Consider the following 18,463-nt stretch of genomic DNA (forward strand, 5'->3'; position numbering starts at 1 on the left):
CAGTCTGTGCACCATTGCAATGCCCTCCTCTAATAGATGCGCTGAAAGTGGTACGAGGTGTATCCAGGGATGGAGCAATAGGCACATATTCTGTAAATATGCTTTCCATAAGATGCTTATTGCTTTATTAGTAATCTATGTTCGATTTAGGCTCATGGTTGAGCCAGAGAAATATGAGTTTTCTTCCATTGTTGTTCTCTATATCAAGAATGGTTAATGCTATCAAAGGATAACAAATGAAGCCTTTACTCCAGAAAGCTGATACATTTTGAATGAATGCAATGCTAAATTCTGGGGAAAGTCTAAATGTATATAGGGTATGTAATATTAGAAGCTGTATTCTTAATATGACTGTTATATCACTGTTCCTCTTTATTTCACCCTGACAGGGTAGAGAACTCCAGCTTGGAGAAGTTAGAGGCACAGTTCTCACAGGTAAGCAATGTTTGATCACCATCCCCTTAATGTGCCACCCACGTCACAGACAATAACCCCTCCACAGCCACCTATAGCTAAGAAATACTGGGCTGGCACAATACTCCTCCACTCCTGTGATACAAGGATTGCTCAGTGATTTAGCCAGGAGAGGAGGTGTGCTTATTCATCCTCACAGAATAATAATAACTAACTAAAGCTGTTTATGATAATCTTAAAGGTATATTCTCCCACTGTTAAATGTTGTTAGCTCTACCTACCTCACCAGTTTCTAAATACCACCCCGAGCAGATGAATAAAAAAGTAAAACACAAAAACTTCAGTGACTCATGCAGTGAGTGTAACTGGAAAGGTGAAATTAAGGACATTGACATACCTTTTTCCAATGCAACAAAAATCCCACAGCACTCTACTTATTTGTATTCGGGAACCAGCAATTTGAAGGTGACAAAGCATCCCAAGCCACTGAACAGAAACATTAACAGCCAAACATTCTCTCCAGCGCACTAATAGAGAGTGTGTTGGTCAAAAGCAAAAACAAAGTGCTGGAGGAACCGAGTGGGTCAGACAACATTTGTCTGCGGAATGGACAGATGATGTTTCAGGTTGGGAACCAACTGGTCAAAAATTAAATTTTAATCAGGGGAAAATTGAGGTAAAAGGCTGGGAGATTTGGGAACATAGTTGCTTAGAGTCATAGAGTCATACATTGTGTAAAGAGGCACTTCGGCTCAAGTTGCCCATACCGACCGATATGCCCCATCTACACTAGTCCCACCTGCCGGCGCTTGGCCCAAATCCCTTTAAACCTATCCTGTCAATAGACAATAAACAATAGACAATAGGTGTAGGAGTAGGCCACCTGGCCCTTCGAGCCAGCACCGTCATTCAGCGTGATCATGGCTGATCATCCCCAATCAGTACCCCATTCTTGCCTTCTCCCCATTTCCCCTGACTCCGCTATCTTTAAGAACCCTATCGAGCTCTCTCTTGAAAGTATCCAGAGAACCGGCCTCCACCGCCCTCTGAGGCAGAGTCACAATTCTCTGTGAGAAAAAGTGTTTCCTCGTCTCCGTTCTAAATGGCTTACCCCTTATCCTTAAACTGTGGCCCCTGGTTCTGGACTCCCCCAACATCGGGAACATGTTTCCTGCCTCTAGCTTGTCCAAACCCTTAACAATCTTTTATGTTTCAATAAGATGCCCTCTCATCCTTCTAAACTCCAGAGTGTATAAGCCCAGCCGCCCCATTCCCTCAGCATATGACAGCCCCGCCATCCCGGGAATTAACCTACGCTGCACTCCCTCAATAGCAAGAATGTCCTTCCTCAAATGAGGGGACCAAAACTGCACACAATACTACAGATGTGGTCTCACTAGGTCTCTGTACAACTGCAGAAGGGCCTCTTTGCTCCTATACTCGACTCTTGTTATGGACCAGTTAGTCTAACATCGGTAGTGGGGGAAATGCTAGATGGAGGGGGGGGGGGGGGGGGGGGGGGGGGAGGTAAAGGGAAACGAGAGATATAGATGGTGATGTAGAGAGATGATTCAACGACTTCTTCCTGAGAGTCTTCCAAACATGTAAACCTGTCTTCAGCCAATCCCAAGTGATAGCAATAAAACGTGTGGCAGCACTCAATATGGCAAAGGCTATGGGACTAAATGGTATCCCAGCCCAGTAATGAATATGTGAGCTCCAGTAATGGCCATGCCTCTTCACAGCCTGGACCCACATATGGATGATAGAACTAAATTGCAGTCAGGAGGTGATTGATTGAGTATGGCATTGGACAACACCAATAAAACTAAAGTCAGTGGGTATCAAAGGGAAAGCACTTTAGTGGTTGGAGTCATACCTCGTATAAGAAGGAAGGTTGTGCCCGTTGGAGGTCAATCATCCCAGGCCCAGGACTTTAGTGTGAGTTCCTCAGGACACTGATCTTGACACATCCATCTTCAGCTGCTTCATTAACAATTTCATAAAGGGTGCGAACGTTCGCTGATGATTGAACACTGCTCAATGTCATCGTCCTTCCTCCGTAACTAGAGCAACTATATTCGGCAAGACCTATACAGAGCAGATATGTGGAAAATAACATTTGCGCCACAAATATGTCTGGCAATGAGCAAGGCAGAGCCTGATAAATTCAATGCCGTTAGTTGCTGGACCCCCCACCATAAGCATCTGAATATGTAACAGGATAATATTAATCAAAGGCCAGTGTCACCTGGTTTACACAAAGATCATGTTTTGAACACTCTGTGTTGTCTGACGTGCATTCACAAATGACAAGACAGATTTGAGTCTAACTCGGTATTATTCATGCAATGTAATGGAGTAATCATCACTGCAGTGTGAGTATCTGTTCCCTCCCATTGGAAATGGATACAAACTCACCACAAGATGCCACAGGGTGTGTTTGGCGAATTACTATGACCTGATTTAATTGAAACATAAATATATATTTTAATTGCTGCTAACATCTTGCAATTACATCAAACCTGCACAAATTGTTTGTGTACCAGTACCCTTAATGGCCCTAGGCAAGCGCTGTAATGATCATATTTACAGTTATCACACTTCTGTTAATCATGCTGACAGCAAGCTTTGTATAAATGCAAATACTAATGTTAAATTAGGAGCAACAAACAATCCGCAGGAGGAACTTAGCATCTGCGGGCCCAAAACGTCGACCAACCCTTTCCCTCCACAGATGCTGCTCAACCTGCTGAGTTTCTCCAGCAGATGGCTTGTTGCTCCCGATTCCAGCATCTGCAGTCTCTTGTGTCTCCGTGTTAAAATAGCCACATTTGATTTAAGCAAAACATGGACGAAGAATGGAAAAGAAATCATATTATAATCTGTTGGAATTAATTCGTATAAAATTCTTTCGATTGCAATTTTTGAAAATAATTAACCCACTTATTGGAGCAAAAATATAAGAATTTAAACATCTGTACCAACATATTCATAAGTTGAATACAATCTCAGGCAAAATGTAAGTATAATGTACTTCTAGCTATTATTTCTCTTCCAAATCTCCTCCCTATCTTCAACTCATCCCCTCATGATCTACATGTACTGACTGTGGTTACTTGGCATCTTCAAGTTTCATTCCAGCTGCCACAAGAAGCAATCAGTGTAGGGATCTGAAAATTCATTCCCTTGACCCAACCCCTCCACAACTTCATTCCACTCCAACATCAAGTCAGTTGCAAACCAGTTTCCTATCCCTTCCAATAGAACAGTGCCTTCTATAGCAAAACACCTTGCAAAATACTGCAGTTCTGTATCTGACTGTATCTTATTAAAACACAAATCTCTGTGTATTTTTCTGTTCATCCATATCTACTTCCATTATCACATGTACCAAGTTTTACCTGCTCCAAATTTCTATATTTACATTTATAATGAGATTGCATTGTGCTCACTTGCCTCAACACCAGAAATTAAGTAATGTAATGCATTTTATCATGCACAACACAGCCTATCTTGTCTTGTAGTCTATGGCAACTTGAATTGTGCTGTTCACAATGTAACTCCAGCAGCGAGCTGTTACTGGTAACATTTCCAAATAGTAAGACTGACACAGATTGTAACCCACTTAAACATATGGAGCGATGTTTATTTTTCAAAGTGGTATTCACAAAAGTAGATTTCATTTTTAAACCATATTGAGAGATTTCCATTCTTATAGAGATAACATGTCTGTGATGAGGCTATCAGTGTTTGGGGGGAAGCTAGTTTATATTTGTTTCACAAGCGTAGAGTCATAGAGTCATACAGTGTGGAAACAGTCCCTTCAGCCCAACTTGCTCACACAGAGCAACCTGTCCTATCTATGCTAGTGCCAATTGCCTGCATTTGACACATAACCCTCCAAACCTGCCCTATCCATGTACCTGTCTAATTCTTTCTTAAACGTTGTGATAGTCCCTGCCTCAACTACCTCCACCAGCAGGTCGTTCCATACACCTACCACCCTTTGTGTGACAAAGTTACCCCTCAGATTCCTATAAAATCTTTCCAGCATCGCCTTAAGCATCTCTGATGAGCTAACAGCACAATGCAGCTTTGCTTTTCATGTTTCTCATCTTAATTCCAATTTATGCCTCAATTGTTCTGAACTTTTACAACCTCATGCACTGTTACCCACAATGTAACATAGGAACTAAATATTGCATTTATAAATACTCCTTTAACTTGGCAAGATTCCTGCTCATCTATCATTCCATAACAAATCCTCTACTTTCATTGTGGAGGAAGGAATTGCAGTATGCTGTATTTTAGACACAAAATGCTGGAGTAACTCAGAGGGTCAGGCAGCATCTCTGGAGAGAAGGAATGCGAGACGTTTCAGATCATGACCCTTCAGTTTGAAGAAGGGTCTCGACCTGAAATGTCACCCATTCTTGCTCTCCAGAGATGCTGCCTGACCCGCTCTCTACTTTCATTGCATTGATTTCAAAATCCTTGTCTTTGTTTTCCAACGTCTCAACAGCCTTCCTTTCTTTTCAGATCCCTACACTGATTGAGTACAGGCTGTTGCACTGACAATTGTGATGCTTTATTATTCACAAAAACTGAACACAATTCATACTCGATTTTATTTCAAGATGAGCTATTGCAAAATTAGGCCACTGTGAAATAAGTTGCAGTTTTGTCGATGATTGTTTTGATGTTATGAAGTGGCTGATTATGTATCCATTTTCAAAGGAGCTGCTGATGTTTGCTGCTGCATCATGGCAGTAAAGAACAAAAGCAAAAGCATGTGTACGCGTGAATTCAGTATGTAAAAGTCTTATAGTATCAGACACAATCTGACAACAAGTGTCAGCTGTGAGCAGGAAAGAATTGAGAATGTGAAAGTAAGTCAGTGAACTAGCATTTGATGGATTATCGAAAATACAAAATACGTATATTGATATGTTGGAGAGTTTATTAACCTCATTATTTTAGATTATTTTCAAGACAATTTGCACAAAAATCTATTTCAACATTCTCATGTTCCCAGAAGCAGCAGGTTGCATTGTGTGCATCTGTAGATAAAAATAGTAAGATTAAACGAGAACTTACCAGTTTGAAGTTTGATCTGTATTTTATGAGGAGGAACGTTGAGGGAATACGTGAAGAACCCCGCTTACGACGCATGCGTGTCATTCTTCAAAGCAGCGGTGTGAGGTCACAGATATCCTATAATGACCTAACATAGTAAGATTATGAAAGAGATACCAGTTTATGATATGATCATAGGAGGGTGGGAGCGGAGGGCACGTATTCCCTCAACGTTCCTCCTCATAAAATACAGATCAAACTTCAAACTGGTAAGTTCTCGTTTAATCTTACTATTTTACTTCGGAGTCACGTGAGTGACTACGTGAAGATTTTAAAGCTCTGTGACCTCATGCCGTGGAACGAGTCCATGCTTCATGTCTGCCTTGATTATTGGGAGAAGTATTGTTAACAATTTTTAAAACACCTCCATACAAAACTGTATGATGTTACGAAAAAATAAATTTATTAAATTGAAATCATAGCCCATTGTTTTTTTGGGCAAATTATATTATTGAACGTAAGAGTCTTTCTGAAAACGATGATAGATCCAAAACTGGTTTGTTATAAAACCTCTGAAATGTCTTCTCAGATGACCATCCTGCCATCCTGAGGATTTGGTCTGTTGGCACCTCCAGATTTTTTGCTGCGGATGTTGCTGCAGCCCTGGTGGAGTGAGATTTAAAAACATTAGTGTCTATCCCCGCCATCTTTAAGACATTTTTCAGCCACCTTGAGATAGTCTGGGTCGTCACCCTTTTGTGTGGTTTCTTGTATGAAATCAGCAGAGCCATTTTCTGCCCTCGAATAATTTTTGTGTATTCCATGTATAGTAGGATATGTGTGACTATACACAGGCGTTCGTCATTCAGGTACGCCATAAATTCTATTACTTGCCCCGATGATCCCGGTCTATTTTGTTTTATGAGATCATTAATGACAAACACCAGTTTTTCAGGGCAGATCATCAAGCAGTCCAGCCTCAGTTTGTGTAATGACTGGACTCGTTGTGCAGTAACCAACGCCATCAGCATAACTATCTTCATAGTGAGTTTTTCAAGTGATAATGCTGTAGTAGGCGACCAGCTTCTCAGCATGGTCAAAACGACACCCACATCCCAGATTCGGGAGTACCTGGTTTTAGGGGGTTTCGCATTAAATATGCCCCTCATGAGTTTAGTTACCAGGGGGTGCGTTCCCACTGAGTGCCGCTCCGTTCCTAGCGATAAATAATTGGAAAGAGCACTTCTGGCACTATTGATGGTACTGTAGCCTAATCCTTCATCACAATGCAGGCTTGTCAAAAATTCCAATACAGCCGGAATGTCCTTGGCTCTTTGATCAAGGTTGTTATCAAAGCAGTACTTCCCCCATTTTTTGATGTGTCCTAAGTACTGCTTTTTTGTAGACAGTCTTTGAGCTGATATGATATTCATAGTTCTGTCTGACAGTCCCATGCCAAGTAGTGGGTCTTTCAGACTCTACAAATCAACAAATTCATACTATTATGGCATGGGTGACTACCCTGTGTTACTGGATGAATTAGTAAATTAGGGCTATGCCTCATAATGGTACATGGTTCTAATACCATTCCCTGTATAACCGAGAACCATGGTTGAGTAGGCCAATCGGGTACTATGAGAATCCCAGATGCCGAATCTTAATGAATTTTCCTTAGTACCCGATTGATGAGGCAGAAAAGGAGGAAATGCATAAAAACCCATTTCCCCCAATGCAGAGAGAATGCATCTGTTGCTTCTGCCCCGTGGTCTGGTTCCCATGACACATACCTTGGTAGTTGGTGATTCAACCTGGATGCAAAAAGATCAATATCTGGTGTACCATATTTTGCTGTAATTTCAGCAAATACATTTTTATTCAACATCCATTCCGTGTTTTCCTTAAATTTACATGACCTGGTATCTGCCACTGAATTTAGTTTCCCTGGTAGGTATGTAGCCCATATCCAAATATATCTTTGGATACACCATAGCCAAATTGAATTTGCCAATTCATCACAAGATGTCGATATATTTCCACCCATATAATTTATATATGCCACCACAGTAGTATTATCAATTTGTAACCGAACATGCTGGTGCTCAATGCCTGAGCAATATGACTTAAGGCCATAAAAAGCCCCTAACATCTCTAGGTAATTTATACCACGTGTGTTAAGTAAAACTGCCTCCTGTGTCTTCCATCTCCCTCCACAGCTAGAAACGGAATTAGTGGCTCCCCAACCAATCCGTAAGTTTTGCCAACAATGAAAATGTCGTCTAGATATGCCATATCCTATGGTTATGTTGACCCCATCCAGTTAAATTTCAAATACCGTCTGTGTTCACCTCTAATGGGTACTGTATAGTAAGCATCTTTTAAGTGAATGCTTGCCATATAGCACCCTGTTGACACTAATTCTTAGCAGTGATAAAGGTATCCATCTTAAATGAACATATTGAACAAATGTGTTTAGGGTTGACAGATCAATGATTATCCGGCAACCCCTTCTTTTTTATTTTTAATAAATAGGTTAGGTACAAATTCTAATGGCTCATGTATTGTAGGCTCAACTACGCCTATTGTATGCAATCTTTGCAGCTCGATGTGAGCTATAGCTTGTTCGGCTTCGGTGAGTACGAAGTGCCTTCTGGTGTATGTTGCACTGGAAGTTTATTTTAATGAATAAATTCTATCAGATAACCCTGAATACTGTTTAGAATATATGAGTCTCTTGTGATCTTATTCCATTCTTTCGTATAATATTGCAGCCTCCCTCCAACTCTCGTGCTCCCCTTTATTATAAGAGAACCAGACCCACCTACCTCCATGGTTACTGGTGGTTTTTGAATTATTTCCTTGGTTTCTTTGTAAAGGGGGGCTCTGTTTTTAGAGGTTGTGTTGGAGGTGGAGGCTCCCGCATCTTCCAGGGTGGTCGCCCCTGGCCATACGCTAAAAAAGGCTGCTGCGGGTTGTATCTGGGTTTAGCACTGCCACTGCTAAACGCCCCTCTTCTAGGTGGTCCATATGGTTGGCATCTTTGCCCAAAGTAAGACTTTGCACTAGTCTTAATGAGCCCCAATGTCTTTGATTCCTCATCAAGCTCTTTAACCTGTTTAAATAAATCTTTTCCAAACAATAGGGTTGGAGGTTTGAAGGCTCTCTGTTTGCAAACCACCGCGAACTTCGGGTCTAATGCTGGCTGAATAGCACTCTTCCTCATGCTATTCAGCTCAAATTGGACATTACAGAACAAAGCTAAAGCGTCCTGGTGATCCTTTGTTAATTCTGTTTTCTCCAGGGTGCGGGCAAAGGCTGTGATCCCCGCTGTAAGCTCTTTTAAGGCTTTCTGGATTTTCAAGTCGTGTGTTCGGGTGGCCTTCCCCATATGCTTCCATATACATTGGTTCACGCTGGGTACTTATAGAGAATTACAATTCCCTGGGGCAGATATCTAGCCAGAGTCTCTGTAAAGGTTTGTGTTTGTAACTGATGGTCAGACATATAATTTATACTGGCTGCCATCCTAGAATCCAAATCTGCCCCAGTTTGATTTGGTTGAAAAAAACTCGGCCACCATATCAAGCAGTTTTCCTTTCTTCCCTCCTTCAGGGTTATGTAAACCTGTGCCTTGGTCAGGGTCTGACCAAATTTGGTCCTGCCCACTCTCCTCTGAGGAGTAAGAGATATCTTGCGGCCCCACACGGGGTACCGCTGTGGGACTTACCTCTTGCCCACTGTGGCTAGCCTCCATATTTCTGGGACTGCCACCATGGAGGAGCTCCTCCAGCAACTGCACCAAACGGTCTTTGTGCTCACTGGCACTAGACGTTCTCGGCTGCACCCATTCCTGTAGCCGGTCCGCAGTCTGCTGCTCTCTCCCATATGCCCACTCTTCCCGTCCCCGGTACTCACGGGCAATGGTTTGCGGATTGTCCTCGTCCCGCAGCCGGCTGCACCGGCCCTTATGCGAATGTTTCCTGGCCGCTTCCGGCTGCTCCATGTAGGTCCACCGCTGTTCCCCCGGTAATCTCGGCACTGGCCGCTAGCGACTGCTCCAAGCCAGACTCGCTTGAGACTGGCATATGGGACGTCTTTTGCTTCGCTTCCCGCCCGGCCGAGAAGTGAATTTTGCCGGTGCGGGAGCGAAGTCGGGCACAGCTGTTTCCTCTCCGGAAGTTTCGCGTGCCGTTGCTGCTGCTGCCGGCTGCCCGCACTCCGCGGTTCTCCCCCGCCAGTTTTCCGCAGCCTTCATGGATCCGGTCCATGTCTCCACCTAAAAGGTAAGTGGAAGGAACGCAGAGTCTCTTACCTGCTGCTCCCGACTTTCAAATTCTCCACTAGGGGAACGTTGTTCCCCCTGCTGTGACTCGTTGCAATGCGTGTAGTGATATGACACGCATGCGTCGTAAGCGGGGTTCTTCACGTAGTCACTCACGTGACTCCGAAGTAAAATCCTCTGATCATTAATTTGGTCATAGCTCTTGCAGTGAAATGGAAGAAACAAAAGCAGACTGTTGGACAATGAATAAATATTAAAAAATGCTGACCCTGAAATGCTGTATTTTACACAACAGTCCATGATACTATTTACAATCCACCCATCTCCGTCCATGCATTTTCATAGAAACATAGAAAATAGGTGCAGGAGTAGGCCATTCGGCCCTTCGAGCCTGCACCGCCATTCAATATGATCATGGCTGATCATCCAACTCAGTATCCTGTACCTGCCTTCTCTCCATACCCCCTGGTCCCTTTAGCCACAAGGGCCACATCTGACTCCCTCTTAAATATAGCCAATGAACTGGCCTCAACTACCTTCTGTGGCAGAGAATTCCAGAGATTCACCACTCTGTGTGAAAAATGTTTTTCTCATCTTGGTCCTAAAAGATTTCCCCCTTATCCTTAAACTGTGACCCCTAGTTCTGGACTTCGAGAACAATCGGGAACAATCTTCCTGCATCTAGCCCGTCCAACCCCTTCATTGAGCCTCAACAGAAGCATCTTGTACACTACTTACTAATTTTTATTGTTTCAGCTCAAATGGATTCCACCAGTGCGTGTGGATTTTAAAGGCATTTTTTAAGATGCTGGCAGCTAGAGATGAACAGAGATGTCAACAGGCTTACGGACTGTGGAAGGATATAGTGTTACCGCTAAGATCCAGATTAGTTCCTGGCATTTCACACGCACCACTAAATTTCTTTGTTCCATTCAGTAGCACTCAGACCACAAGATACCCCAGCACAAAACTACATCATAACGAGACTTGCTAACGAGGCTCCGTCATTGCCAAGAAGCTTGCATTTCACTCTTTAGGAATTAAGGGGAGAAATCAGCAGTTCATCATTTGCCTGTAAATGAGTTAACTGAGCAGAAAACTGCCATGGTTTTGTTGATGTTATTAGCCTCTCTAAACTATTGGCTGGGAACAAATTCTCATTTAATGAGATGAGAAATGGTTTAATCATGACAGCAGTATTGCACACCTACCTGGCCCAGTAAGGAAGAAACAAGAACAGCAGCAAGATTAAAAATGGGTAATGAGGGAAAGCTGAAGAGAAAAAGACATTTAAAAAATATGGAGAGAAAGCTGTTTACTCACCAAACATGTATAAATCTTCAGATAGTACGAAAATAAATCTGTCCTGCAGAAATGTTTTAAATGTGTAGAAAGGAACTCCAGATGCTAGTATACCAAAGATAGACAAAAAGTGCTGGAGTAACACGACGGGCCAGGCAGCATCTCTGGAGAAAATGGATGGGTGATGTTTCGGGTTGACATCCTTCTTCAGACTGGTTATAGAAAAGGTCTAAAGAGGGTAGATAGAAGGCCATCTGGGGGAGTTCAAGAGCAGGAAGACCGTTGGAGATGGGAGAAAGGGTTATCACAGGGTGGTGAGGAATCCTCATAGAAAAGGCATGGAGATTAATTTTACTGTTTCAAATGTTGGCTTGAAAATGAATTTACATTGAAATGTGCACAAAACCAATAATTCATGTTTAACTCTTGCCATTTCACACTGATATCATTTTCTATTCAATCTGCACATATTTTGAGTGCACAACACCTAGTTTTATAGTTTAATCACCATTCATTCATGAACTGCTCACCTGCCTACACATTCAGATCCTAAATGATCAGCCGTGCACTAATTCTATCTTACACGGTAGGGACAGTTTATAGAAACCAATTAACCTACAAACCTGCACGTCCCTGAAATGTGGACGGAAACCGGAGCACCTGGAGAAAACCACATGGTCACAGGTAGAACGTACAAACTCCGTACAGACAGCACCCCGTAGCCAGGATCGAACCTGGGTCTCTGGCACTGTTAGGCAGCAACACTCCTGCTTCACCACTGTACCATCCATGATGCTTTTCTGACTGAAGCTGAAGGCAAGAGCGAAACTCACTATCAAAACATGGAGGGGATGGGGGACACAATTTTTTGGCGGCGCACATTCACACGTGCGCGAGGCTTCGGAGACTTAATCCAGTGCTAAATGCAGCTCAACTCTGCCTGTCTCACCGGGTTAACTAACAGCCCTGTCTGGACTGACGGGATACCAGCGCTGCTTCTCCACGCTGGCCATATTTCCCACAAGCCCAGGCAGGTTAACCTGGCGGGGATGTCGCCCACCTCTCAAAACATGGGGGGGACGTGTCCCCTCTGGCCCTCCCGGGTTTTCCGCCCCTGGCTAAAGGGGATGAATTGATTATTTAAAAGGCCAGCAAAACAAGTTGTAAAATTGCCAATAAGACTGAACATGTTGAATTGCTCATAACATTCTCCAGTTGTTAAGTTTTCCTTCACTTTAATGTTCTGGGATTTACTGTATGTTAATTAAAACCTTTTCTCAAAAATCATTCTCGACTAAACACTTCAGTAAATTGCTTAGATGTAGTGATGAGGGACACTTCAAAAAAATACAATACTGCTTGTTGCGATAGAATATGTAACCTTCAGTTTTCATTTATTTTATGCACGTAAGAATGGGCATACTGTAGACTATTTTGTTCAATATGTGCAGAGGTCAAAAGGACATCGGCATTCTCCTTCAACAATGAGATTAAACTGGTACAGGGTGAAATGTTTTCTGACTGATGTGCATAAAGTGATTGGGGGCAGTGAGTTTCAACCTTATGTGGCCATCTGAGTCAGAGAATTTCTTCCCCTTATGCAGGGGCCTGCCCCTGAAGTAATACTTTTTAGAAGAAGCACATGTGCAGGGGGTTTCATTTGACTTCGAAAAGTTAGATGTAGATAATAATAGACTGGAGTTCTAAGATGAAAACATTCTTCTGCGTGGTAGGCACGGATAGTTGAAGTAATCGGATGGCGATGGTGGCATACAAGCTTGCATTACACTGGATAGAAAACTTTCCTCTGTGTTTCCAGCAAAAGATTATGTGTAAATATTACTCATGCAAGTGAAGTCTCTGAAAGAGATGACAGGGAAATGCAATGCTTCAATGGAATAGCTTGCCTCCTTGTTGATTCTGCAGGTCAAACCTTAACATCTAATGTAAAGTTCCAACAGGCAATCCACACAAATTACACTGCACTAGAATGTAGATTCAAAAATACAAGTGGAAAAGAGTGGGTCCGCTTCAGAACCAAGGGAGTAATCTGTGTGTGGCCCCACGGTTGTAAGCAGGATCCTAAATGAAGACTTCTCATCTGTATTCACCAAGGAGAAGGATATGGAAAATAGTGATTTCAGGGAGGAATATGTGGATAATCTGGCACTTGTCAGTATTAAGGTGTTAAGTGTCACAGGACACCATTTGTGGGGGAGATCCTGTCTCAGTAATTTGATGGAGTTTTTGAGGAGGGACAGGGAGTTGATGAGTTGTTTGTGAGGCTCTGTCTAAATGGAGCTGCTTTATTGGTGTCCTTGAGAGCTTCGTCATTGATATTCTTGCAGCACCACCTGATTATGTCGATGTTCTGGGCCATGTTGTTGAAGAGGCCATTGCCTCTACTTCCTGAGAAGATTACGGAGAGTCAGTTTGTCAAGAAGGACTCTCTCTAACTTCTACAGGTGCACAGTAGAGAGTATGCTGACCGGTTGCATCGTGGCTTGGTTCAGCGACTTGAGCGCCCTGGAGAGGAAAAGACTACAAAAAGTAGTAAACACTGCCCAGTCCATCATCGGCTCTGACCTTCCTTCCATCGAGGGGATTTATCGCAGTCGCTGCCTCAAAAAGGCTGGCAGTATCATCAAAGACCCACACCATCCTGGCCACACACTCATCTCCCTGCTATCTTCAGGTAGAAGGTACAGGAGCCTGAAGACTGCAACAACCAGGTTCAGGAATAGCTACTTCCCCACAGCCATCAGGCTATTAAACCTGGCTCGGACAAAACTCTGATCATTAATAACCCATTATCTGTTATTTGCACTTTATCAGTTTATTTATTCATGTGTGTATATATTTATATAATGATATATGGACACACTGATCTGTTTTGTAGTAAATGCAGGCTTGGCCCCTGTCATAGAGGAGGAGGAGCCATCTTGGTGAACGGCTGCTAGCCAGCAGCCGTCCGTTTTAAATCCGTTTTTTTTATAGTTTTTAGTGAGTCCTGTTTTTTGTTTGTAGGGGATATGGTCTTTTTAATGTGGGGGGTAGGTGTAAACTTAATTTCTAGGTCCCTACCTGGTCGGTGTGGCAGCCTTTTCTCCGGGCTGCCCGTTGACCCGTCCTCGTGGCCTACCTGCGGGCTTGGAGCGCCGTTTCCTGGCGGGAACCGCCCAGCACCTCGGCCTCGGCGGCGGCACAGCATTGGAGCGCTGGAGCGGAGCGGGCGATCCCTTGCCTGGGTCGCCGCGCTGGAGCGACGCGCTGGAGCTCTGGCGAGCTGGACCGCCGAGAGCAACAACTCCGGGCTGCGGGTCTGCGGAGCGTAGAGGCGGCGTGCGGAGAGGCGGCAGTGTGGAGAGGCGGCGCCAACTTTATCAACGGGAGCCTGGGAGCTCCAAACCGGCGCGGCCTTGTCGGCTTCGGCAGCCGCGGGCTCCAACCAGGAAGCGGCCGTTCCAAGTGGCCCAGCCGCCAAAAGGACTCTCCCGACGCCGGGGCAAGACCACCCGGTGAGAACGGCCAGGAACATCGGGCCTCCGTAGAGGCAATTGCGGTGGCCTCAATAGGCCTGACTTTGGGGTGAACATGGGGTGGGGACTGGACATTGTGCCTTCCCCCACAGTGCTATCCACTGTGGGGGGATGATTTTTTTGTCTAATTGTAGTCTTGTAGGTCTGTGTCCAAGATGGCTGCCGTGAAGAGAGAGTGGACGCTGGCACGATTTGGTTGCCGCTGCTCCCTCTTCACACTGTGTTTTTGATTTTCTGTTTTTGGATTGAATCCTGTTTTTAATTTGTGTCTCTGTGATGTCTTTATTACTAGTTATATTCCGATTATATGTTATTCCGATATACTATGTAAGGTGTCCTTGAGATGTTTGAAAGGCGCCCATTAAATTAAATTTATTATTATTATTATTATTATATGTTTATAGCCATAGAATTTTAGAACTGGACCTCTTATGTCATCACCCAGGATTTGACAACAGGGATACTGTGATGGGATTGCCATCGAATGTGACGTGGAAGTGGTTAGAATTTTATTGCTGTTTTTTTAACGCAGGTTTGCAAACAGCAAGCATTCGAGTGCTTTGTTTTGGTGATGTGCTTTGTGTTCATGGCGTGGCATATTAAATAGTCCATTTGGCACACAAATTGCTATGTAAGCAATGTAAGAACACCCTGATGAAATACTGATATTCTTGTATGTTTGAAAAATACAAATAGTTGGTGGAGAAACTGCACAAAGCTAGAAATTGCTCAAATGTGAACAATAACTTGTCTAGCAACCAAAACTTTTTTTTTCATACACACTGTAGATTCAGCATTAACGTCACGTCCATGCAATGAGCATCAACTCTAAGTCTCAAAGTGCAAGCAGAGCAAATGAGGGATCAAACCTCTGTATTCTCACCATGGAATAGGCCCAGCGCAGTCCTGTTGTCTGAATATGTTCATTCGAAAATTTATCCCAGGAGCGAAATTAATCTGCCAACAGTCATTAAAACACAAAATACATGAAACATGAAATTAAAGTGATGAGTGGAAAGGCTTGGGGGGATGGGTAAAGATTGGGGGGGAGGGTGAGGGAGTCAGTCTCAGTCTACCACACGACAGAAAAGTGAGGAGTTGCACAGTTTCTCCTGTGGCGTTCTGTCCTGCATCTTGGTGGAACCAGTCTGTTGCTGAAGGTGCTCCTCAGGTTGACCAGTGTGTCGTGGAGGGGTGAGCTGCATTGTCCAGGATGCTCCGCAGCTTGAGGAGCATCCTCCCCTCCAAGACCACCTTCCGTGAGTCCAACTCCACCCCCAGGACGGAGCCAGCCCTCCTGATGAGTTTGTTGATCCTATTGCCATCCACAGGCTTGGCCCTGCTGCCCCAGCACACAGCAACGAAGATGATGGCAATGGCTACAACTGATTGGAAGAACATCTGCAGCAGACGTTGAAAGAACAGAGCCTTCTCAAAATGTACTGCCGGCTCTTTCCCGTCTTGTATAGGGCCTCACCGTTCCTGGATGTTCAACGATGTTATGTCAAGTTTCAGATACTTGAATAAGTTACTCCAAACAATGTTAAATAAACATGCATTACTTGGATTTACTTCAGTACATTATTTAATTCTGTAAAGCTGTTGGCCATTTCAATACAAGGTGGAGTTTAATGAACTGTGGGATGAAAAGTGATGCATGGAAATTGCAGTCATTTTTCTCGCAGTGAGCATGTTTTTTAAAGTGCATCTGCTGCCTGCTGGCAATGAAATTCAGAGTTAAACAACCACCAGTTCGACTGAAAGCAAGCAATTGTGATATTGTTGTGCAGTATTTGGACAAAATCACAAAGTTTTAAACTGATTGTTTCTTTGTAGGATCACAAAATGATTATAGATGTGGTCTAACCTCCATTAACTACGACACATCACTAACTTCCACCCTGCCCTCAAATTCACTTGGACTATCTCTGATGCCTTCTCCCCTTTCTCAATCTCCCTGTCTCCATCTCAGGGGATAGATTATTGACTGATGGCCTTATTCTTCTCCCAGCTCCCCCCTCCCCCCTCCCCCCTCAGCTTTCTGATCCCCTTACTAGAAATAGTCTGATGAAGGGTCCTACCCGAAACATCGCATATCCATGTCTTCCAGAGATGCTGCACTGTAGAATTTGATGGTCACCAAGTACATCTGTCTCCATCATGTTGCAAATGTTGATTTATCATTCAAGATGTCTCGAATAGTCAATTTGTGAAACCACTTCAAATTGTCGAAAATGTGGGAGGCATGATGAGTAAGTGTGCAGATGACATGAAAATTAACATTATGTTTGATAGTCAGGGCGATTGTCATGTTTGAAAGGAGTACTGATCAGTTGCAAATTGGGCAGATTAATGGCAGATAGAGTTTAATCCAAATGAGTGTTAGATGGTACAATTTAGAAGGTCTAATAAGGGCCGGGGTACTAAGGAACAAAAGAACCTTGGTGTACTAGACAACAGATCCCTAAAGGTGGAAGCACCGCTGAAGAAGGTACACAAGATGCTTGTTCTCATTAGCTGGCACAGCAAATTTAAAAGCTTCGGACTTTTTCATCCAATGTTATAAAACTTGTGAATGTACTGGAAAGGGTGCAGAGGAGATTTACCTTGATGTTGCCTGTGGTGGATCAATTAAGAAGAAAGACTGGATAGGCTGGATAAATTGTTTTCCTTGGAGCAGAGGAGGCTGAGAAGGAATTTGATTGAGATATGCAAAATTGTAAAAAGCATTCACTGGGCAAATAGGAACCTTTCTAAATTCAGAGGTTTCTTAGACCAGAGGCCATAGGTCTAAACATGGATGGTGAAAAGAGGTAGTCACGCCTATGATATTTAATAAGTATCTGTTTAAGCACTTGTATCACCAAGACATAGAAGGATATTGAACATACACAAATATCAATGAATAAAGATAAATGTGATGGTTGGCATGGCTATGAAGGGCTGAAGAGCCTATTTCTCTGCTGTATGACTCTATGTCCAAGATTTGGAATGACGAAAGCTGTGGCTCGGATGAAGGGTGAATGATGCCAGGGGCAAGGATTGGTTTTATTGAATGACCTTTTTGTATTGCACCATTTACAGTAAATTAATGTACAGATATCTCCAAAAAATAAAGCATGGAATTGTTTTGAAAAATAAAAGTTAGACGCATTGAGTTAACACATAAATGTGAATGTGAATACCAACAAAGTGGCTTGCAATGTTATTTTAGCAGAAATCTTCTCATAAATATCAAATGAAGAGATTCAGTGGACTAGGGCCACTGTCTTTATACATTGCAAGACTGGTTTTAGCACAATATGATTTATAATTGCTCTGGGTTTTATAGAATGACTATCAATTTCAGTAATTTTTATGTTATTTTCTGTTCCTAAAGCTAAGTTCCCAGTCTTCTCCCATATCACTAAAACACAGTTTTGTATTGTTTATATTCACAATGTATATTGATTTCACATTAAAATATGAACAAACTCTGCACCATTTGATTTTATCTTTTCTGCTGATTACCATAGTGCCATACACATTTGAGAAAAGGGATGTGTTTGATAAATATATCTAATTTACAAAATAAGTTGCGCAATTGCTTTTGGGGTGAAGGAACCCTTAGTGTTATTTTTTATGACTTTTAATTTTGTTTCATTGTATCACAGCGTATACACCTCCCAACCCTCCATCTGGCACAGGCTACCACCGTTACCAGTTCTTCCTTTATGAGCAACCAGTCAGCAGAACTATTTCACTGGATGAACACGAAGCAAAGTCCTTAAGTAAGTCTATTAAAGAAAGGTGAGGGGCAACATTTAATTTTTGTTCCGGAGGTGACAGTATCTTCACTAGTTATTAAAAA

The 18,463-nt window shown here is 43.0% G+C and overlaps 1 protein-coding gene across 3 annotated transcripts in view; it reads left to right on the top strand.

Moving 5' to 3' along the window:
* Window positions 1-18,463, top strand: part of pebp4 (phosphatidylethanolamine binding protein 4) — a 215,565-nt gene that overhangs the window by 126,830 nt on the left and 70,272 nt on the right. For 2 of the 3 annotated variants that reach the window (XM_033013741.1, XM_033013743.1), the window contains 2 exons: window positions 390-435; window positions 18,267-18,402. In XM_033013741.1, the coding sequence (XP_032869632.1) occupies window positions 390-435; window positions 18,267-18,402 (182 nt within the window). The remainder of the gene's footprint in view (window positions 1-389; window positions 436-18,266; window positions 18,403-18,463) is intronic. The other variant, XM_033013742.1, reaches the window with a different exon arrangement.

Source organism: Amblyraja radiata, chromosome 39, assembly GCF_010909765.2.
Source record: "Amblyraja radiata isolate CabotCenter1 chromosome 39, sAmbRad1.1.pri, whole genome shotgun sequence".
Lineage (NCBI taxonomy): Eukaryota > Metazoa > Chordata > Chondrichthyes > Rajiformes > Rajidae > Amblyraja > Amblyraja radiata.